We start from the raw sequence: 24346 nt of genomic DNA on the forward strand, positions 1-24346 counted from the left end.
AGATAGATAGATAGATAGATAGATAGACGAACATGTGCTGCCCTCTGGTGGATCACATTCATTACAACTACAGTATATTAATACTGTTTATCATGGTTGTCTCAGATAAAAATTAAAAGCAATGAAACAAAGTAGCATCTTGAGGTCATGTAAATGACCAGATACAGTAATAAAATATCAATTTATTAATTTATTCAGTACAAAGGAGCACCATGAGCTTAAGCATTAACATAAAATCACACATAATGCCAAGATGTGCCTGATAAACTGTTTTATTGCAAGGCTCATTAAGAAATCTTTTTATCTTTGAACTAAAAGAAAAAATACAACCAGTATGAAAAAAAATGTTGAAATGAAATGGAACTCTTAAAATTTAGTCACAAAAACCAAGAATATGCAGATAAAGCCAAAAAGGACTGTTAAGCATCTCATTTATCATGGATTAAAAGCTCCTGAGAGGAATTCTCAACTGGTAATGAAATACAGTGAAATTGATTCTGATATGTCCTCTTTATAGATATATTTTAACACTGCCTGTGGGTGTTAGCTGGGATTAATGGCACGCTGCAGTCACAACCTTTATTAAAAAGGAATTCTGATGAGTGATATGTTTTTTAGTTTAAATAAAGTATGACAGTTAAAAAAAAAAAAACAACAAACACTGGTCACACATGAACAGTCCACATCAGTGAAGAATAAAGAGCTCACAAACTAAAAGCTCCTTACAGGAGCTGTAAGTATTATTTAACAGCTCTTCTTGGTTTTTGTCTGTACTTCAGCCAGTGCTGAATATAAACATTTTTTTACAAGACCATAATGATCTAAGCTTTTCTATTAATTTCTTATAAAAAATAAGAAATAATGTTAAGTTATAACAATCTGAGAAAAACAGCTATGATGTGAGATACAAAGCATTTTTTCCTCAGACTAACCGTCTGTCTTTTCATCTTCAAAAGCACATAAACGAAACGGCACTTAGAAAGGCACTGTTACATCTCTTCATTCCTTCCTCTCCAAAGACATCAGAGAAAAGCTTGAATAAGTGGGACAGTGTTTCAGTCAAGTAGCTTCGGTCACAATTGTTTCTGAGAGATGCATCGAAAACCAAGATTTGAGGCAGAACTGTCTGGAGTGTTCTGACTCCGGGCTGCACATCTGTATCTGTAACAGTAGGACTAGAGGAGAGAGAGAGAGAAGACAGGAAAACTTCTAGTTAATACATTGATTATTTCGAGCCTGTGATGACTATCATACAGTTATCATTATCTGCTTTATTTCAGTTGTTGATTTCAGACCGCCGTTTCTTTATTCTTCATCTTGTTCTCAGCCTGTTTGCAAACATTCATCCAGCATGTCTGACTGTTTTCCTCTCACCCTTATCACATGGTCTGCTCATATAAAACAAGCAGGCCGCTGTGCTTGGGACTGATTTAGCATCCAATTAGTCACATTCCCATGGCAACCAATGCTGATGGCGAGCAAACTAAAATGGTCACCAGTGGGCGGCTCAGATCATGCTGGAGATAGAGTAGGTTCACCGTATGCATTAGTATGAACACTTTATTGTGCCATGCTGCTGTGTGAGAACTAACATAGGTAAGAGTCACAACCAGGCAAAGAAGTGAAGAGGAAAAGAGATGGCATTTTTTTATTACAGAGCTCTGCTGCTTCTCTCAGAGGATTTGTCAGAGCTGTTGTTAAAGTTTAGTGTAACAATTTCTAAATGTCAAGTCAGAAACATTTCATTTTCACCATTACACACAGTAAAAAACAACTCAGTGCACACAAAAAAATATTCCGAAGTGTTCTATTTTGGCCATGGAAACCCATTCCACGATGCTCCTGGCACACAGTTTCTGTGTGTTGACGCTGCTCTGTGATTTTTTCTGGCTTCCTGGCTGAGTTGCTGTTGTTCCTAAACGCTTCCACTTTCTAATAATATCCCTCAGTGGAATATCCAGCAGGAATGAATTTTGAGTCTTATTGCAAAGGTGGCATCCACCATATGACTGAGCTTGAAGTCACTGACCTCCTCAGAACGCCCCACTTTGTATTCCAAATGTTTGCAAATGGAGACTGCATAGCTAGGGTGCTTGATTTTATAAACCTGTGGCAACATGTCTGATTGAAACCTGAGTTCAGTAATTAACAGTTGTGACAAATTGTGTCTATATGGCATATCTCTATGCACACTTGGGCTGCTATTTAAAACATTATTTTCTATATTAAGATGATGACCCCAACCGTTTAATTGAGAATAATTACTATCAAAGTGCTGCAGTTGCTCTCTCCTTTACCTTGTGGCACATGTATGATCCTCCCTTCTTTACTTTGTCTTTGCCTAATGGAGGACCTGTCTGAAGTACAGAAAAAAATTATCACATCATCAGGAAAAAAGCTACACCATAAAAACTCAAAGAACAGAGATAACGTGTTCTTACTGGGTTTATTTGCCGGTCTGTGGTGTGAATCACAGTCCACCAGTCTGAGGTCCATTCCCACGCATTACCAACCATGTCATACAGACCAAAACCATTAGCTGGGAAGGACATCACCTAAAGGGTAGACAGAGATTTGTGTCACATAAAAACTGTCTGATTAAAAACTTTATTAGAAGCCAGTGTTTGCTCAAAGGCTTTGAAGATAAACAGCAATATGTTGTAGTCTTAGTGGGCAGAATCATAAAAAAAGCAATTTCCCTCAGCAGCTCCACACCCTTAAAAGATTTTGTGCATGTGTTCATGATTGATAATTTCATACTGGTTCTTAAAGTCTCTCATTGTAGACAGAACAAATGCATTAATACCAACCAATTGTTATTCATGTGATATCTGGAAGCTGCTGCGACATTATAAACCTATGAGCTCTATCTAGGGTGCTTTTCATTTCCTGTCGATTCTGTGAGCTGGGGCTCAATTATAAAATCATTTTCTAGTTTATACCAATGTCTTAGGACTAGATATCTTTATCCCCAACCTGAAGTCTAATCGGTCTTTAATACACTGATAATGAAAGCAAATCTTCATCTTTCTGTCTTGGATTTACCGGTGAGGTTTTCATGTACCCGTCCTCCCCAGAGTTGTGATTTGGGAACTCTCCCTGCCAGAGGTTGGCATAGTGTTCTCCTCTTGGGTTCAGCTTGTTTCCCCAGGGGTAAAGTCTACACGTGATAGAAGAAGATCAAGAACTGAAATGTTTACAAACCACAGGCACTTTTGAATATTTAATAATCACATATTGGGTATGTATCTAACCTGTCTTTCAAGCCACCCCTGCAGGCGTACTCCCACTCTGCCTCTGTGGGAAGCCTCTTATTGGCCCAGGAGCAGTAGGCAGCAGCATCCACCCAAGAAACATGGAGAACAGGGTGGTCGAGCCTACAGAAACACAAGTTTTAAAGCTCCTTTTAGGTGTTTTTAGTTGGTAATGAAATGGACAGAAACACTAACGATTAATACTAATATGACCCAAAATGGCACATGAGACCAACTTCAATAACAACTAGGGCTACAAGCAGCACTTAAGGGCCCTCACACCCTGGCGCATATTGGGGTGTGTGTCAACTGTGGACCTTTGGGAAGACTTGGGTGACAGCAAACTCTGTAGAGTGCTGCAGCACCGCAGAGATACAATATGTATCTTCTCAGGACTCTCATTAAATAGAAAAAATAAGCACACTGCAGTTTGTATATGAAGTAGTACTTCCAATCAACAGTAGATGACATTACCACAATGGAAGAGGCTGATATGTAAAGGTGAACAAGACAGAACAAATATTCATTTTTTTAAAATACCAAAAAACAGGATGTATTTTGAAGGAGATGCTACTGGCTTCTTACAGTAGGTGGCAATCTAGCAAGCCATGAAATTTAACATTTAAATATGTAGAAAGGCAGACCCTGATCATACGTGAAATTTGAAGCAAATTGGATCTTTCATTTCAGAGTTCGGCCAACTTCCTGTGAAATTGCATGAAATTGAAATGCTTACCATCGGAAGTGAGATTTTCTTTAACTAGATATGTCAGTGTGGTGGACAAATATTGGGGCCTCTCTGTCAAAATCTGAGCTTGATAAGTTCAACTCAGTAAGAGAAATAAAGAAATGGCCCAGTTGTGTCACTTCCTGTTGCCAGGAGGGGCAGCCTGAATTCACTGCTGCAGGGTGGGTGTCAAAGAAATTTACTTACAGGGGGCACCAAAGTCAACAGTGAGCACTTGAGCTCTAAGAAAAAACAGATAGTTTTTGTCAGTTTAGCCAACCAAAACATATTTAGTAATAAAACAGGTGAACATTTAGGATAGGATCAAATGATTTCATGTCTTTACAAGAAAACAGGCCTTCTGATTTATTTCAGTTGTTCCATCTTTGGCTGCAGTAATGAATCCTTTTTGACATTATAGTAGTGCTGAGGATTGGAGACAAAGAATGCTGAGAGTTTAAACATGCTTTGAGTTATGTAAAATTATGAATACACAAAAATGGCTGCTGTTACCCCATCACTGACATACAGGAAATGTTCTGGCCCAGTGTATGTAGAGAATAAAATATATCAGTTACCCTATGTGTGTGAAAAAAGACATGCCAGTATCATTTTGAGGGGGGCTTAAAAAGTTAGGCTTCTTCTGAAATAATAAACCAATGCCGAGACTGTATGTTGTCAAACACATCTTATGGTTTCTACAATAAGAAGAGTATCCTCTGACCTGTCTACTAATGATGAGTCGGGACCTTCTGGGTGCCTCCAATCAGCTCCTTTGACTGGCAGCCACCAGGGGGCAGCAGCAACCTATTAACAAAGTGATGAAAACAACATCTGTTACAATGCCTCTGTTATATGCTTTGTTTTCTCTCTTGTACAAATGTCAAAATTAAAAAAAAAAAATCTTCAGTATGGCACAGAACTGCAATAGTTCTAATGCTCTCTGGTGATGCAGACCTAATGTGTACACAGCAGCTCCTCAGCCATATGATCATGCTGCACATGACAGCTGAGATGGAGCGGCTAATGCCCTGCTGCCTGGCTTTCGTCTTGAGGAGGCCTGCTGCGCTCAGGCGTCTTGCAACCAATCTGTGAACTTTTTCAAGACTCTTAAATAACAGTCTGAGGCCAAAAATATATGTGACCCCAGGCTGGTACTTTGAAGGCTTAGTGCGCATACACTGCTCTAAAGATGTTCAAATACATGGCAACTGCATGGAGAACACCAAAGGGACAAACTTTTTTTTTTTTTTACAATTAATGCTTTTTCTCTCTTCTTGATTTCTTAAATAACTGCCAAGTTTGTATATTTTCCAATTAGCAGGAAATATTAAAAAAAATCAGTGCCTTCAGTAATGCATAGCATAGATCAATTCTCTTAATATAGTGAAGCTCCAAATGAATGGTCATTCATATTAATGCAGTAAATTGTAGTGTTTGTCAATGCTTTTTTCAGGTTTGAATGGAGCAGCAACAGAGCAAATCTGATACAGATGCCCTCTCTTACTTTAAGTTGTACTTTTAGAAAGTGTATGTGAAATACCATAAGCACACTATAAAAGAAAATGTTTTAAAGTAAAATACATCAGGAAATCTGGAAGGCAATGGCAAAAAAATTAAATAAAATTAATACTGGTAGCAACTTCAAATTCAGTCAGTCAGTCAGTCTTTGTTTAAATAGTAGTGCCAATTCACAATCAAAGTCATTTTGAGATGCTTTCCAAAGAGGGCTTTTCTAGACTGTAATTATAATTATGATTATGATAACAAAAACTACTACTAATAATAATTAATATTATTATAGTAGTTTTAATAATTAAATAATTATAGTAATGCGGAATATTGTTATACTAATAGTAAAAATAATAATGATAATAATAATAATAGTGACAATTATATTATTATTACTGTAGTTATAATAATAAGAAATAAGATGAGGATTGATATTATAATGATAACGATAATAATAATAATATTAATATCAATAATAATAATGATAATTATAATAATGAAAATAATGACAAGGAGAAGAAAAAGAAGTCTGTAGTTGTCAGTAGTTCTCCCCAAAAAACATTTATTGTCCTTCTCTATTTATTTCTTATATGTGACACTACTACAATGGCCTCTTAAACATAAAACATTAGAAATTATTATTTTTGAAAAAAAACAAAACAAGAAGGAAACCATACTTACTGCCTGTGTGATTTTTTCTTTGACAGTCTCGCTCAAAAGTCCCTCAAATACAAATGAGTCTTCAAATTTCTCTGCCTGTAAGAAAAAACACAAGAAAGATTAAACATTTAACTGAAAAATAACATTTAAATGACCTTTGCCAAAGATTTTATTTATTTTGCATTTAATTGCGTGATTAATACATTGGAACAAATAATGACTAAAGTTTCTGATTCAAAATCCGACTTAATGAATTTTAAATGTAATTATGCTGGGTAATTTCCCTTTATTTTATTAAAACTACTTTCTTCATGTAATCTCAAATTAGATTGATAATCTTGGTGAGGCAGAGTCATGAATCCAACAGGCATTGTCAAATTGTGAAAGGGCAATAAATATACATAAAAAGAACATTATAAACAGGCCTGGTTAATGAGAAACACAAACATTTGAAAAATATGAAAAATAATTTAAACAATTATTGATAAAATATTGCTTTTTAAATGAATCATTTCGGTCAGGGGTGTTAGCCAATGGGTGAGCAGAAAGCTCATAGTTTGAATGACACAGAAAAGAACATGCTTAATTTAGAGAAATAATCATCTAAAAAATGTGTGTTTTTGTAGTAAAGCATGAATCCTTAAATACACTGTAACATGTGTTAATAGTTATGAAGATAGAGTATTTATTCATACCTGAGTTATGTACCCTGTGGCCTCAACAAAGCTCTGAAACTGTCTATTGGTGACTTCATGGATGTCCATGGAGAAGGAGTCCACATGGACCAGCCTCTGAGGACCCTCACCATCAGCAGGGATACCCGGGTCGTCTGTTCCCATCAGGAACTCCCCTTCAGGAATCAGGACCATCTGTGTACAAGAAATACAATTTTTACAGACAAGCCATCAAATGAATCTGTCAAGATCAAATACTGTCACAGAATGTATTATTCTGAGTAAAGATGGATTCAAGTAGAATGAGTAAGGCTTTTTAATCAATACAAGCTGATGGCAAAGCCTACAGGAATTAAAAGGTACAAATACTGTGGATTTAAAAGGTCATATAAGAATTCAAGAAATTAAATTATGAAGAATAAAAGCCAGAAGAGGAAAAGCTATGTTGCAATACCTATCCTGTACTGAGACACCAAATGTCATGTCACTTCCCCCATCTGCCATAACATTATGACTACCTATGCATAGAATCTAACAGAGCCCTCTGTTTACAGCACTAACCAATAAATATTTTAGTATGACACAAATACATGTAAGTCTATACACCACAATAGTACAGTGGTGAGGGGTACAAAGGATCCTGAGATTAGAAAAAATATATGACTATGAAACAGATGGGATCATTTGCACCAGGCAGCTAATTCAATAGTCAGAAGTGGAACACAACTAGCCTGATTGCATTTACTCAAACTACTGTGACTGAGTAATTCTTTAGGTACTTGTATTTTTGGAGTAGCTTTTGGGGTATTTGTACTTTTTTTTAGTACATTTTGAAATCATTACTTTTACGTAGTAAGACTACACAGTAGCACATAGCAGGAAAATAATTCCACGTCACATCCCAATCAGCTGATGGACACAGCGAAAACGAAAGTGTTGAAATCCCAGTGATATACATTATAGAGTTGATTTCAACTCAAAACGGTCTTCAGTGTTGGAGTTATTTGACAGCATTGATCTGCCAGCGTTAGGTCAACTCTGTCAAGAGTCAATCGTCTAAGGTCCATCCACTGTGATTTTGATATTGCCTGTTGTGATCCTTGCTTGGGTTCTTTTGGACATGTTTCAGTTATATTGTTGCTGTTTTTGATGCATTCACATGAGTGACATTTGCCCCATGAGTAAAGTTATCCACTGATCCACTGAATCCCCACCTGTGACTTAAAGTGTTCCTGTAGGAGACATAGTGCATGTTCTTCATCAGTATGCAGTGCTTTGCTATGAGGTTGACTCTGCTTTGTTCTTACTGCAACTCTGTCATATTGTAAAAAATTCAACATTTTAAAAAGTGTAGTTTAAACACATGTAGTATGGACCAATGTGAACACTTAATGTGTTAAATTTAAGAATATATTAGTTTTAATTAACACTGTTAATTCTTTAGTGTATTTTACTTAACTGAAGAGCTGTGACTTTACCTGAACAGCCTGGTTGGAGATCTATTCTCTTGTTGTGTATACCAATAAGAACAGATCATATACTCATTAGTGACTCAGGACTGAATTTTTACTTGAATACCATAGTCAGATACATTTTCCACCTCTGTCAATAGTGTCGTATTTAATTAAACTCCGTTCTTGTACGTGCTGCTTGAGAAGAGCAGATTTGCAGAAACTAACACATTTTCATTTTCTTTAGGTTGGGGAATTCCAGTCTTCTGTTAAATAGAATGAGACAATAAAAAATTACATGGTAACGAATTTACAATATGAGAAAATCCCTTACCAGACTTAATGAAAATTTGAAATTCAGCCTACTGATCAGTTTTAAGTGTGTCATCAGGTCCCTGAGGCTACACATTTAATTTACGGTGAAGCTAAAATACAGTGGAAACTAGTGGTGTTCTGGTTAACAGTGTTACCGTGTTAACCGGAGACCTTTAGCAAAGAGTAGCCTCAGTGGTTGTCGTGGTCACAACAGATGTTGAAAACTAGACTAGTCTGCGAATGCTTCTTTGTTTATTTTTCCGTTACGCTTATGGACTATGAAAAAGGTCGCACTTTATACCGTTACACTGGTCAGGTGAATCGTTTGCTTCTTATCCAATCTATCTACCTTGTGTCCGACTAAATGAACACAGCTACATATTTACCTGACTTTGTATTTCATCCTCCGTTTCCTGAGCCTCGGACAGCCCCTCATTGGCGCCTTTGGAGTATTTTTGAGCTGCTGGCTCTGTTTCCTCCTCCAAAGGCTCTTCAGCAGTGGCTCTCTTTAGTTTGTCACAGCCGCAGCTCGATGACTCCTCTTCGGCCGCAGTTTGAGAGAAACACAGACAACTCAAAAGGAAAAGAAACGCTAAATTACGAACCATCCTGGCAAGACACAGCTCATGTTGTCACTTTCACTTCCGCAGTGTGACGTAGTGTGTCAGCTGGTAGAGTGTGAGAAAGTTTAACTCTTTCTTTCCCGAATACCAGCTTGTATAGTTCATATCTTAATTTCAAAATGTTACAGTGAAAATTGCTTCCAGTTACACCAGATGCCTTTTACCACCTGAAAAAAAACAAACATGAAATTTGTTTAACCTATGTATCCTTGTTATAAAAAGAGCTAGGTCATTCAAATAACATATTTTTAGCCACCTTGACAGTAAAATGCTTGTGCTGGATGAGATGACAAAATTAAGATATTCCTTGGTGGAGGGGGTATAACCACATTCATTTCCCAGCTTTCATCACAACTACCGCCTGAGACGACGAAGAAGAAGAAGTGGCAGCCAGCCAGGCAGCTCAGCCAACCAGTGTGCTGCCTGCCTCAGTGAACGCAGCCTCGGAGCACCCACAGGCGCAGCAAAGTGATACAGCTGTCAAAAATACAAGAAATAAACTGGATTATTGGAGTCGCTGACGGCTGGAGCTCGCCCTCGGCTCGTCGGAAGAGGAAGAAGCAGCAGTCATGCTCTCCTAGCCGCTGCAGAGGGAGCTGAACAGCCCAGTGTTTAGAACAACCGAGGTAAAGTTGCGCGCACAACTAGTTCACTTCACCATCCTCCTCTCGTTCTTCCTTTATCTTCTCATCGAGCAGATAGTGCTCCGTTTGCCCATCTCTTATGGTTAACAAAATGCTAACAGCTCACGGGCAGAGCTTGTGATGCCTCCAATTACACAGTGTAGTCCAAAAACAGGCGAGACAGCGAGCATGATAATTTCTGTTTGCGGTGAAAGAGTGTGATTGCGGATGCCGATTGAAAATGACAGCCTGGGCTCGTTCACTCAAGACAGAAAAGCGGCTTTTTAAGTAGCCTAATGTACGCACTTTTGTTGTTCAACAGCAAAATGTCGTTATTTATGTCATTATTTAAGGCTTCCTTTACACAACACTCAGTGAAGCCCCCCTGTACTATTTGAGTTTCCATGATTAATCGACCCCAGTGAGAGGCAGTGCTTCAAAAACAGGCGCGTGGAGTGGAACTGCACTGCTTCCACACAGTTTAGCCCCACAGCTCGGATAACCTGTTGCAGGTGCATAAGCCTTCCTTGTAGCTGAATCATTAACTGTCCAGAGACAAAGAGGTTACAGTTACATCTAACCAAATATTTCCTTGTTGCTTTTATGCAAAACCAAGCCAACAGAGCAGGTGTATCTAGAGTCTAAACCAATCATTTGGAGCCTGTGCTTTAAAAATTGCACTGCCTCATAACTGAACTGCAATACTCAAAACTAATGTACTTTTCCATATAACAGGATAAACAATATAGGGTTTTTCTGGATATCAAATATGCTGAGTTTATTAAAAAAGAAAAACCACAACAAGGATATATGACAAATTAAAGTGACTTCTATAATTAATAGATGACTTAGGCTTATAGTGATTAAGGACTGTAAGAAGCACTCTGATGGGCTAAGGATATAGGCAATCAGGGACAATGAATCAGCAGCATTAGAAGAGCAGAATTAAACAGATATCACACTTTGGCCAAAACATGACTTAGGCAATTACGCTGTGAGACTAGCGATATGTTCCTCTTATTAAGTCAGTCTGTTTGGGTAAGAAACAGACACAAAACAAGTGACACATTTGATTCTACAAAAGAATGACAGTTGCATTTTCTTTTTGAGTTCTGACATTCAGTAATGAAAAACTGAAAGTCCTGTATTTGGATGACATACACCAGTGATCATGAACCGGCAGCCTGGGGGCCACATCAGGCCCTTCAAGCTCAAACCCTAAAAAGATGATACCATGTATAAATGTGCTGATTTTTAGGGTATCTTTTGTCTTAAAATCCCTACATCTAAATTAAATAAACCCCAAAAGGATCAAGGTTGCAACAGTTTTATCAGGATTGAGTTATGTTGATTCAGCTTTTACAGAAACCCACCTGTCATCCTGTTATTTGGAAATATGATGCACAATATAACGCATTTAGTCCTCATTAAATATGCAGTCATCTGTGTAAACTTTCCACTTCAGGCTCTCGGAGAGTTATGGACAACATGGTAGCCCTAGAAATATGTTATCCAAATGTTTCTTTTACTTCCTTGTCGCAGGATGCAGTATAGGTTGAAGGGCTGGTCCCAAAATTCCTCACATTGTGAAAGAAAATACAAATATTCATACAGTAATATGACAAGCAGAGAAAGTATTTATTTTATTCTAGATCATTTTAAAGTTTGACTCCCAAAGCATCTCTCAGGACATAATCTGGCTCTTGTACAAATGCCAGGTGTAAATTATGAGTAAAAACAGGAAAGACACAACCAAGCTTCATCTGCCTTTTTTAGAGGTGAATACAGCAAAAGACAGTGAGCTGTGTGGAGACCAAAATAAATGTGTTCCCCGTTCATGGAACTTATACTTTCAAGATAAAGCTCCTGTAAAGTGATTAAAAGATGGATTTTTTTAAAAGCCTGAGCAGTGTATTGTTACTCAAAGTCTACCTCACTGCAGTGTTAGAGGCGGCATAAAAATAGCTTAAAGTCCATGTAAAGTGATAGAAATATCTGAATTTTAGGTTTGTTGTATAACAGGCCACTGTGTTTTGAACCACCAGGCCAAATTTAAGTCATAAAAAACATCTCAAAGTTTATAAAATTAAGTTTCAAAATCAAGAAAAATCAGGCAGCAAAATCTCTAGGATGGTGTGGGTGTGCCGTTGAATGAGCCACACCTACTCACAAGAAATATGATCCTCTCAGATTAAAAAAAAAATGCTCCTGATCAGAGTGCAGCTGCCTGGCTCTGTGCCAGAGCAGAGAGACAGAGGTCAGGGATTAAATTTACTGTTTTCTGGTACAAATCTCTCTGTTATGATACTTTAAATGACCTATAGGCCACTTTGGCTGATAGATACGGGAAATTTACCTCACAATGCACAAAAAACAGCATGTAGCTGACTGTTACCTTTCAATGGCATCAGTTTACAACAGACTATACCGAGATTAACTGCTGGTTGATTTTATATCATTGTAGTGTTAGGTGGACGGGGTTATTCCCCATCAAGACCAGTGATGTCATGGGCTCCTACATTTGCCCTTCTCAAATAAAACCAAGCCAGGAAAGAGGTGAACACCTTTCTAACGGTCTAATTAAAAAAAATCAATCACATAGATCTCAGTGTTTTCACATGTTTACAGCATCTTTATTCCAACATATCTAGAGTGTTAAGACACAAAGTTTGGATTTCACTTTACAGAGACTTTAAATTAATTCTCCTAATTAAATAAAAGGTTTTCAGGGTAGACTCCTGACAGATGCTGAAACAAGCCAAAAAACTAATTTTTCTCAAGCGCAAAAGTCAAACTAGCTGTTGTTCAGGCCTAAAATATCATCTCTTGAAAATCACTTTAAAGTCTAAGGAATGAGGGTGGAAATAAAAAAGATATTTCTGCTGTTCTGCTGTGCCAAAAACTTCACCTAATAAGGTGAAACATAATCAGTAGGGATGCACCAATGCATTGGTTTAACTTTGGCTGATAGCAGCCCGGTTAATGAACATCAGTCATCAGTGTAGCAGGAGCAGAGATCAGTAGCCAATGTTTATCTGTTGCTTCGAATCTATTTAATGCTAGCATCTAGTACAGTGGTTCTCAACTGGTGGGTCCGGACCCAAAAGTGGGTCGCAAAGCTCTTTTCAGTGTGTTTGAATGGGTGCTAATAAAAAATACTGCAAGAAAGTCTATGTACGAAAGCCCAGCGTGGATATTCAGTAAATGAATACAGCTATTTGTTTCAAGATTTCTACCTATATTCTGCCTTTTCTTTGGATAACAAAGCTCAAACAAATTTCACCTGTTGCACACAACTGTCTGTTTTCATAGATGAATACTAGAGAAAATGTTGGCATAGTGGGAGAGTTACACCAGAAAAAGTGAAAGAAATGACATTAGTAATGCCAGTCATCAGCTATGTGCTGCAGATGTGTGGCTGATTTATCAGCTGTCAATATCAGCATACATATTTATATCTGCCAATATCAGTAATCAAGTCTTTAAGCTGAATTTCAGTATATATAAAATACAAAATAAAGCCTTGACTACTTTTAATGGGTACAAATAAGAGCTGCCAAATGATTGAAACTTTTACTCACTAGTGGGCTCCAAGTCTCTGTAGTTAATCTGGGTGAATTTCCCCTTATGTTGCATTTTCAAACTTCACTATTTTTCATTTCAAACTGTTTTTGTTTCATATTTTTCTATTTGTGGACCACTTAAACTAAGAGTGGTTGAGTTCCTGTTGGATGCACAACTGCTTTTATTTTGAAATAAAATAAGGAATTTTTTGGATGATTATTACATGAACTTTACTACAGAAAAAGGAACTTGTTATGGATTAAAAGGGAAATAAATGAATGATGACAAGTGGAGTGTTTGATAAACAAGGTGTAGATAACTTCCAACTTGTCCACTGAGCCATCTGTGACAGTTTTAAAACTTAAATGAGACATTAAAGAGCACTGGTGTCCTCATTTTACATCACTGTGGCTGCAGCAAGACATTGTTTCTAGGGGTCAACAGATTATTGGCCTGAACAATTTTTGAAGCTGATATTTGGCATTTGGCTAATTTCATTTATCTCAATTTATTTGACCTATAATGCTCTACTTTGGTTCCACTGCTAAGTGTGTCTTCCCCTCTGCCATTATTTTCACTCTGTCAGGCTCACCATATGTCCTGTATACAACACAATCTGGCTAGATGTCACATGACTTGTAGCCAATCAACACTTAAGCCTGGCTACCACTGACACAGTGATAGATAGAATCACTTCCTGTTTTCCTGCTTCTGCTATCTGCAGTGTTACTTTGTGCCATTTTCATGCTGATAGAGCTAGAGCTAAGTTGTTTATTTTCCTTCTGTTATTCTCAGTTATTATTTTCCTCCCCGTCACTTTTAGAATTGATTTAAACATATTACTGATCCCCTTTGAAGCTCTTTTGGGAATTGCCCCAGTTTGTATTTCTTGGATACTGACCATTTATGAGCTAACGTGCAGCCTTAGATCCTTGAGGCCGGGGCTTCCTGGTCGTTCCAAAGTTGAGACTAAAATATAAAGGAGATCAGGTGTTGGCTGTCAGGGTCCCTTGACTTTGGAACGACCTGCCTGGGGAGATAATGCTCGTAGATTAAGTTACATCTTTTCAATCACCCATAAAACTCATTTTTACAGAATTTCTTTTTTGTGATTTCTCTTTTAATGGTCAATTTATTTAAATTTTACCTATCTTTTAATCAATCTGCTGCCTTTAATTTATTTGTCCGTGTCTTTCTGTTGCTGTCTTAATGGCCTCTGTTTTTAATCCACTTGCCTGTGCATCTTTTTATCTGTAATCCTCTTATGTATTTTATCTCTAAGGATGTGATGTTGTCTGAGTCTGTATTTTGTTTTTCTTTTCTTTATTATTATTATCTTGTTCTATTTAAATTATATCATATATCATATTTTCTATTTCTATTTCTATCATTTACTATTTTAAACGCCGTTCAAGATCTTTTGTGTCATTCCCATTCCCTCCATCTGTTTTAATTTTTGTTGACTTTTTTGCTTCAGTTTGTTCTGGCTTTTTATTTTTAACTCAAGACTTTGTTAGTTTGGTGTCCCTGAGTTCCCAGAGCTCATGCTTTCGCTGTCTGTTAAAGCACTTTGTAAACATCCATTTTTAAATGTGCTGTACAAATAAGGTTATTAATATTATCATTATTATAACTTTTTGATCATGCAATGTTACTTTTGCCACATTAAGTACATTTTGTACATCATAATACAGCATATTGGTTCAAAATATCGGTCTCATGAGCAGCTAATACTTGGTATAGGCCCTAAAGAACAATATCAACCCCTACCAATTATGATTGGAGATTGTAATGCTCAAATGGTGGACCTATATTCACTACAGTACAAAATTAATGCTGACAGTTGTAAAAATAGCCCCCAGTGCAGTAAGAATATCTGGCTTATTAAGTCTTTAAAATAAGAAACGGAATGTGGCTTTTATTAGATGTAATATGACAGTTTTCACCAGGAATCACACAAATACACTCAGTAAGATTAAAGTTGTTTTACTGTAGGGACTCTTTAGCTGCATGAATTTAGCAGAAAGCTCCAGATGAACTCTGCATTAATTTTGTGGTTGTGTATAATTAAATTCTGTTGAGACAGAATTTAAACTAGAATCGAGAGTCATCGTGAGCTAGTCGGATGTTTAGTGTCATTTCCTCATTTTTAACCCTTTCCTCTTCTTCAGGTGATCCTTGTATGAGTCAACATGTCGGACAAGATGTCCAGCTTCCTGCACATTGGGGACATCTGCTCCCTGTACGCAGAGGGATCCACCAATGGTTTCATCAGCACCCTGGGGTACGTGCATGCGTGTCATTGGTGGAAATGATTTGTATTATCCTGCTTCTTTTCTGCAAGCTGAGAATTTGAAAGGAGAAAAACACACCAGCAGTAGCAACTTATAGTAAATATTTTCCAAAAGTTGATGTCATGTAGTGGCCAATCAGGTCCAAGTATTTAAGAAGAGGCATGCTTTGTAGCTTATCTTTATCAACTGAACTGTGAGAACAGTGTGAGGCCTTTTGAAGTGGTCCTTCTGTGGCCATGGCTGACCCCACCATGGAGAGATAGTACTGGGAGAAAAAGGAAATGTTAGGGTGGTGAATAAATAGATAATGATAAAGTGTGTGTATGTTTGTGAGAGCATGGCAGGAGTGGTTGTGGAAGGCAGGATAAGGCAGAGAAACAATGATGTGTTACTGTGCACAGTTCTCAGCAATATGATAAAACTGCTTACAAGAGACTCGTTCACCCACACAGCCCCAGAATTACTGTGTTGTTTTCCTTCCATCAGCTGCAGCCCAGTATTAGCTGATTGTCTGAGAGTAAAATACACATTCAATCTAATTGTGAGGATTGCAGGACAGCAGATCACATTAGTATTTTGACTTTTATGGCACTGATGAAGCTTATTGTATTTTATTTTGCACTACATCTACACAGCGCAAAAAGAGAAATGTTGCATGAATGCTTTGTTTTGTTGTCGGAGGAAGGTGCCTATCATCTGCCAGCACTATCAATGTCCAGGACCTCCCCCCTGCTCATAAAAAATGGAATGACCTGCAGCAAAGTCTGAGTCACTGTGCAGACATTGTGGCCTTTTCTCGAGTTCCAGAGCTTCCTACACACAAGCTCACACTTGCACACACACACACATACATTCAAGCCCATGTATTCACTAAACTGTCATGACAGTTTTGGACAGGAGCCATACTCTCCATGCACAACCTCCAACTCAGCAGCCTTCTCTAGATCCTCTGCCCTCAGAGGAAAAAACTAAACCGAGCACACTGAAGGGAGAGAAACTCTTTGAGCGTTATAATGTCTCCAGTTGAGCAGCATTCCCTCCTCCAAGAGGGAGAGGGGGGTCTATTAGCAAATCAAAGGTTAGAAATGTTAAAAATGCTGCTCTGTACAGTTCAGCAGGACCTGTCCCGTTTGGTCAAATGTGTAACTACTAAACTGTTAATGACTGACCACTCCTGTAGGGATTAACAAGTTATAGTTCCCAAACATGCACATTACTGAAAATATCTACCTAAGCCACAAAGATGATTCCTTTGTTCTGATTCTAAGTCTGTGGTCTTGTTTCCTCGAGGTGTACAGACTGGACAAGCAGAAGGCTCTGTTTGGACAACTGTTCACATTCCCCGGGAAAAGGACTGAAATGGATGTGGGATTTGGCCCTCATCCAGACAAATGTTATTTCAAGCTAGTAAAAGCTATATATGTCACCAGAAGGTCCAACCTGCTCACAGGTCATCTAATCTAGAGTGATTTCATTCTTGCAGAGAGTGGGAGAGGAAATATGTTGCATATGTAAGAGCTGCACATCAAACTAGGAAAAAAAAGCTGAGTTCTGTCCATAACCTTAGGTAGTAATATTGGCTTTTAATGTTTAACACATAGACAACCCTATTCATAGCTTCAACACAAGATGGCCAAAATGATGCATTTGTGATCATCAGAGACAAGTTAAAGCTCCTGTGAAGAGTTTTTTGATGATAATAAAACATACTGAAATTAGCACTGATCCCTCTAAATAGCCTACAAAAGCAAGCACAACCATCTGGGAGAAGATTCATGATTTCTATTAAGTTATTTTTATGAAGCTTCAAACACTGCTGCAAGATATTCATTGACTAACACACTGCTCAAACAGACTTTTAAAAAAAGTTTTTCCTTAACAAAGAGTCAAGTTGCACATCTTTAAGACTTTCATCTTAAAAATGTTAATATTATTGCTCTCTCTAAGTGCCATAAAATCTGTGCACCTGTCTTGCTTGTATATTTATTTACTTTTTTCACTGCCAAATAGTTTCCTGATTAATTTATTTATGTAGCAGATCATAATTAATTCAGGAATCATTAAAAACATTATCAAGCTCAATGCCCAACCCAGAGGTAAGAGGACCTCTTTAAATGTCCAGTATGGTCAACAAACAGTTAAAATGTTGTGAAAGATTATATGATAATTTTAACAAATACAGTTGGTGTTCTGTCAATCAGTGAATCACTTGACAGTTTTATTGATCTACTGCAGCTGTGTCCAGTATCTCACAGTGCTTTCTCGTATGTCTCTTTAGATTGGTGGATGACCGCTGTGTGGTCCAGCCTGACGCAGGAGACCTCAACAACCCTCCAAAGAAGTTCAGAGGTAAGAGACACCCAGAGCGGCCTCCTGAAGCCTGACATCATCACACTAACTGCTGTGTGTTTATACTGAGAGGCTCTGCTCAACGTGTTATGCTGTTTCTTTGGTGACAACCACAATATCTCTGCCCACAGGACTTCAAACAGCAATGCCTTTGACAATGTTAATAGAGGGTACACACATACGCACATGTTGACAAATGAGTGGGTGATGGCCCGTTCTTGACGGTGGAGGCTGATTAAAAATAGAGGGAGTTCTGGTGTGGATTTGTTGAAGAACAACACACTTGGAGAGCTGCTTTAAAAATGATGAGGCCTTGAGATGCTTCTTTAGGGGAACCCACTATTAATAGCTCTTATACAGGAAGTAGAACTCATGACCGTCAGTTCTCGGGCTGGAGGTTTATTTCTCCGGGGGAGATGCCTGACCAAACATTATTCTGGAAGTATAAGCAGACTGACGACCTTTGGAATATTTCTTACAGGTTATAGTGTGCATAATATGATATGTGAAATAAACACCCTTTTGCTAGGTGCTAAAAGAAATCTTGATTGAGAATTTATATTTATGCCTTTTAATTCCCCTTTTTGTTTATTTGTATGTTTCTATCTATGTAAAACCCTCTATCTCTCCTTGTGTAACTTTTTGTCCCTTGTTATAGCTGATGGCTGTTCACTAATGTGTCTGGTTCTACTCAAGGTTTTGTGCTTGCTGAAAGAAACCTAAACTGATCAACTTTAGTGTCTCTAAATACGCTAACAAGAGTACAAACTGGGCCTGCTCTTTTTTAAAATGTGCCATGAGTTACCTTTTGATGTCATTTGGAAAATTGATGTGTCATTTTTTTTATGTCTTTGTAGATAAATCACATCTTAAAAAATGTGTTACCAAATATTATAGTGCCTATAAAAGTACTCACTTTCTTGGATGGTTTACCCTTGTATTGATTTCATAAATCAGTCATGGTCAATATGATTTGGCTTTTTTTTTTTTTTTTTTTTTTTTTTCCAAAAAAAATAATTCAGATAAACCTTTTAAATGTCAAAGTGGAGACAGATTTCTATAAAGTAATGTCAATTTAAAAAATAGGTAATAAGCAGTAAAATGACACAAGTGATTGTAGTATAAAACACCTGTTTCTGGAAGGTCCAGTCACTGGTTAATCATTATTCCTTGCTACCATTACACCATGAAGACAAAAGAACACTCCAAGCAACTCACAGAAAAGATTATTGAAAAGTTTATTTAAGGGGATGGACAACAAAACATTTCCAAGGCATTGCATATCCTCTGGAGTTCAGTGAAATCCATCATCAAGAAATGGAAGGAATATGGCACATGTGTAAATGTGCCTACATCAGTTCATCCTTATAAACTGAGTGACTGTGCAAGAAGGAATCTAGTAAGAGAAGCCACCAAGACACCTCAGACTACTCTGAAGGAGTCGGAATTTTCATCAGCAGAGATGGGAGGAACTCTGCATAAAACTGTTGCCCAGGTTCTTCATCAATCAAAGCTTTATTGGAAAGTGGCAAGGAAAGAGCCACTGCTGAAGAAAACTGATATAACATCACCACAAACACACCATCCCCATTGGGAAGCACAGTGGTGGCAGCGTCATGCTGTGGGGATGCTTCTTGACAGCTGGCCCTGGAGAAGGCTTGTGAAGGTAGAGGGTGAAATAAATGTGGCAAAATATATGAAAATCCTGGAAGACAGTCTTACGGCTTGGGAGACGATTTATTTTCCAGCAAGAAAATGACCTTCAGCATACCCCATAAACTACACAGAAATGGTTTAAAGACAATAAAGTGAATGTCCTGGAGTGGCCGAGTCAAAGCCCAGGCGTCATTCCAATAGAGGATTCGTGGCTGGACTTGAAAAGGACTATTCACACCCAATTCCCTTGCCACCTGACAGGTTTGAGCAGTTTGCAAGGAAGAATGGAGTCAAATTGCAGTTTCCAGATGTTGAGACCTATCCACACAGACTCAGTTCTGTGATTGCAGCCAACGGTCCAACTGTTATTAATTTGTAGACATTTGTTTTCACTTTGACATTAAAGAGGTTTTTTTTTAGGTCAAAAAGCGAAATGATATTGACTCTGATTGATTTATTTAATTAAAAATTTTTAAAATATACAATGGGTGAATACTTTTTATAGGCGCAGTAGTTTTATGCCTGTGGATCAGTCATGTCAGTTAGTGTTCGCATAATTTAGAAAATAGATGAGACTCAGAAAAGTAAAAGGAACCACGTTCTGCTTGTCACGCAAAAGAAAGAAATTTGTACAAAATGTGAATGTGCCTTTTAAAATACAGGGTAACGGTTTTACATGAAACCATCAAACCACATATCACATATTCATTCAAAAATAACAAAGGCGGGGGGGGAACAGGTGCTTCAGCGCGAATTAGAAGTGCTTGTATAAGGTAATTTAATGTAATTTTAGCATGTGATTTTAGTTCTTTAGGTAGTGCTCCACATTCACATGCTCACACTTTGCATTAAAGGATGTAATCTTCCCTCTTAGGAGTACAAAGAAGATTGTGCTGTATTTAGAAAGTAGTATGGTTTGATGTATGTGGCACACTCACACAGTTCATCTCTTCAGTGGGTCTCTGGTGTCCCAGGACAGGTTGTACCTCCCTCAGAGACAATCACTGTCAGCATGATAAACACACACTGCATACTGATACCCTCCCGCCTGTGGCATCATGAAAGATGAGTGTCGCACACCCTGTGTTTGTTGCTTTTTGGGTTTCAACAACTGTCCACTTAAAGTAATAGACCTAGAGGTTAAAATAAGTGACTGTAAATTTCCATCCATTCAAGCTTCAACAACATTTCAAAGTTGTCTCTACTGTAAAAAGGATCCAAAAATAGAAGATTAATTAATACGGAAACATCCATAGAGCTTGGTTTAAGTTTATCAAATGGCCAGAATTAGAGGGTGAAAATGTGGTTTTAACAGAGTTTGAAGTCTGCAGTATTTAAACCGTTTTTTCTGTCTGATTTCATCTGTAGTATTTTTGGCATCAAATATGCAACTATAGTGTAGGAGATGCCTCTTGGCTCAGTTACACAAAAGGACTATCACTAATCACTATGCCGTTTTTAATCTTTACTCCTCCCACTCTTAGTTTTTCCTTGACGCACTTGTAGACTCATCACAAGATCAGTGCACTCAAGGGAAATTTTTTTGAGCTAAATCAGACCCAGCACACTAGATCTCCCCAAACATTAATAACATTTTGCTCCATGTACTAAATAGTTGGTAGCATTTAACCATCTTTAATCCATTAACTTTTTGCTGAAAAAAAACAAGAGGAAAACATTGATGGTGGGGTAAAAGTAGTTTTTTTGTGCATGTCTATCAAACACAGCTTAGTTCATATGAGCTTTAAGTGCTGTTTAAGTAGCTTTGGTAACTCCTTTAGCATGTCAGCTGGATTTGACCTGAAGAGGCCTTCATGCCACTGTGAGAGGCCTCTGGATGTCAACCAGAAGGCACAAATAGATCAACAGAGGGACTGGAGAGCCATATGGAAGAGGAAAGAAGAGTAACTTTGTTGTTGCAGATGCTGCAGCGTGACAACAAAGACTTGGTGTTGAGGTCACAACATTTATTAAACAGGCTGTAAATATACATAAAGTGGAGGTGTGATGTTTTAGACATGCTCTCTAAAAGAGGGATGGGGGGATTTTGATGGCACAATTAAAATTGATAGATAATCTCAGGTGTCATGATTTTGAGGATTATGCATTAATGAATTTAATTGTACTACTAGTAGGAATGTAACAGTATCAAAATCTCACAGTATGATAATACCTCGGTAACAGCGACATGGTGCAGAAGTTATTGCCGTATCAACAAAACCCAAAACAACAGTTGCACTTTGAATGTTACAATTTGTGCAAAAAGTGCCATAGGTGTGCATTAAGCTTTAAAATATAAACTTATACTGTATGACAGCAGAGAGGCCAATAGCCATCATTTGGAAGTAATTCCACACAATAGGTGCAGCATGAAATTCAGTCCTAAAGCTTTTTGTTTAAGGGGATCTTATTCTGAGATCTGGCTGATAAGGGCTGAAAAGTTTATGGACAGGAGTGTAGTCAGGTAAGGAGGGAGTTTTACCTACAAATGCCCTGTAAATAAACAGAATGCTGTGCTGATTCCTACGCTGACCTAGAGAGGGCCAGCCAACTGAGTGATATGATGAGTACGAAATCTATCACCAGGGATAAAAGGAAGAGCACACTGATATGCAGTATCCAATGGTTTCAACATAGTTGCATGTTGTAGAAAGCCTCCATAATCCCAAACAGGCAGTATTTTTGAACAGTCTTCTTCCTCTTATTCATCATTAAGCAAGACTTATTCTGAGAAAGAAACCCAAGCAGGGGCCTTATTTTTCCAATTGAATTTAAATGTGTGATTTAAAAGACAAGTCCTGATCTAACCAAATACTTGAATTGTTGAACACATTCGATGATCATTTTGTTTGACGTAGACAAAGTAGCATAAGAGGCCAAGTTCTGACTGGAAAAAAAAGATATTTTGTGGGGTTTGGTGTGAGTTTTAAATGAATCAGAGCTTTTAACAATATATTGGAGTCATGTTGCAGCTGAGAGTGAGCTTGACTGTAGGAAGGTGCACAAGTATATAAAACCGCTTCATCAGCATAAAGATGAACTTTACAATTTTGCACTGTTTCAGCTATTACATTATTATACAATGAAGATAGAAGTGGGAACAAGATTGATGCCTGTGTGACCTCTGTGCTGATTTTACTCTATTAATGACAACCGAAGAGTCCTGTCCATCAAATAGTTGGTAAGCATTTACAGCCAACACTTCAACACCAAGTAAAGACAGACTACTCAATAAAATGGAGTGGTCTACTGTATCATAAGCCTTTGATAACTCAGTGAAGAGGGCAACACATTTTTACCTCAAACAAGCAGAAATTGTGCTGTGTCTGGGCTCAAATCCTGATTGATGAAGAGACTGAATCTTGTGTGCTCATAGGAAATAGCATAGCTGCTTTTTTTACCAGTGATTCTAATACTTTTGCTCTGCAGGAGAGTTTGGAGATTGGTCTTTCATTTCTGGTGTCACTTGGGTCTACCCCTCTGAGTAGTAGCAACACATGAGGGGGTTTCCAGGGCTTAGGAATAATTACATTTAAAAGAGACAGATTTAAAGCTACTGGCCTGCAAGTCATTGAGGCGGCCAGCTTCACAGATGACACCTAGCAGGCAGCAAGCAACACCCACCTGCTTGTCACTTAAATCGACCATGCCTCTAATTGCACATTTCCTAAGGGCCATTATTTCATGTTAATAGGTAGGTTGTATTAGTTTCAATCTGTTTGGCTTTTATATTTAGAGCAATGAGTTATAGGTGTGTTATTTTGAACTAGAATGGGAACCAGTGTTTTTCATAGCAATGAGATGTTAATTCTAATTATTAGAGCTATTCAGAGATGAATTGATATAAGATAATGTGTTGCACCTTAAATGGGACTTTGTGATTATTCCTCTGCCTTCTTCTATCAAGGGATGGGAGGACACTTTAAAAGAAATAGCCTATGATAAAAGAAAGTTTAAAACCAAACAAGACACAGAGAGTCCCTTCTTTTTAAATGTACAAAGTTTACATGTCGGTATTTATTTTCTCCCATCTTTGAGCATTAATTCTTATTTGAGGTCCTGTGGGTATCCTCTGGCAGAGAAAACATTCCTTAGTTCCTCTTCATGTGGGACATTCCTCAGTTGGAGAGGGACACAGTTGTGTTCAGATAATCCTCCTAAGTGGACACCATGAGGGCACAGGGCCAGACTAACCATATCTATAGTAAGGGTCTTCTACTGTCACTGTGCAGCTATGCTCAATATTTCCTCCTAATGCAAACACATTCACACTCTCACTTGTCTCTTTGTAGGCACACACTTTGTTTCTCATCTGATCTACATTTAAAATACAACAACATAGAAACACCTACACTCTCTCGGAGAGTGCACTGAGTTCATCTGAGTAAACTTTGCAGCAGTCAGTAGAGGAAGCATTCTAACAATATATAGTGAATATAAAATAATATTTAGGATTTTTTAAAGACTTGTTTGTATGTATGTGTTTAAGGAAGTGACTGTAGTAACAGCTGCATTTGTTGTGGACTGAAGTAATTGTGGACATTGTTCAAATGTCATCCCCTCAATTTACTGAGTTATGGTGATTTATAAGACTGTTTTAACAGCAGTGTAATAGCGGTTAGCAAAAAGCTAAGAACATAACAA

The 24346-nt window shown here is 37.8% G+C and overlaps 2 protein-coding genes across 6 annotated transcripts in view; one reads left to right on the top strand and one right to left on the bottom strand.

Moving 5' to 3' along the window:
* Positions 1-256: 256 nt before the first annotated feature.
* sumf1 (sulfatase modifying factor 1) lies at positions 257-9588 on the bottom strand. Its single transcript, XM_041782823.1, has 10 exons — positions 9473-9588; positions 8980-9383; positions 6849-7022; positions 6175-6249; positions 4706-4788; positions 3255-3377; positions 3046-3160; positions 2442-2555; positions 2298-2357; positions 257-1175 (listed from the first exon to the last, which is right to left on the bottom strand). Exons 2-10 carry the CDS (start codon positions 9199-9201, stop codon positions 1074-1076), a joined length of 1068 nt encoding a protein of 355 aa, XP_041638757.1. The 5' UTR covers positions 9202-9383; positions 9473-9588; the 3' UTR covers positions 257-1073.
* Positions 9589-9635: 47 nt separating this feature from the next.
* Positions 9636-24346, top strand: part of LOC121506856 (inositol 1,4,5-trisphosphate receptor type 1) — a 126832-nt gene continuing 112121 nt past the window's right edge. For 3 of the 5 annotated variants that reach the window (XM_041782817.1, XM_041782820.1, XM_041782818.1), the window contains exons 1-3: positions 9636-9842; positions 15575-15687; positions 17976-18046. In XM_041782817.1, the coding sequence (XP_041638751.1) occupies positions 15596-15687; positions 17976-18046 (163 nt within the window). In that variant the 5' untranslated portion in view covers positions 9636-9842; positions 15575-15595. The remainder of the gene's footprint in view (positions 9843-15574; positions 15688-17975; positions 18047-24346) is intronic. The other 2 variants (XM_041782821.1, XM_041782822.1) reach the window with 1 other exon arrangement.

Source organism: Cheilinus undulatus, linkage group 3 (genome assembly GCF_018320785.1).
Source record: "Cheilinus undulatus linkage group 3, ASM1832078v1, whole genome shotgun sequence".
NCBI classification, from domain to species: Eukaryota; Metazoa; Chordata; class Actinopteri; order Labriformes; family Labridae; genus Cheilinus; species Cheilinus undulatus.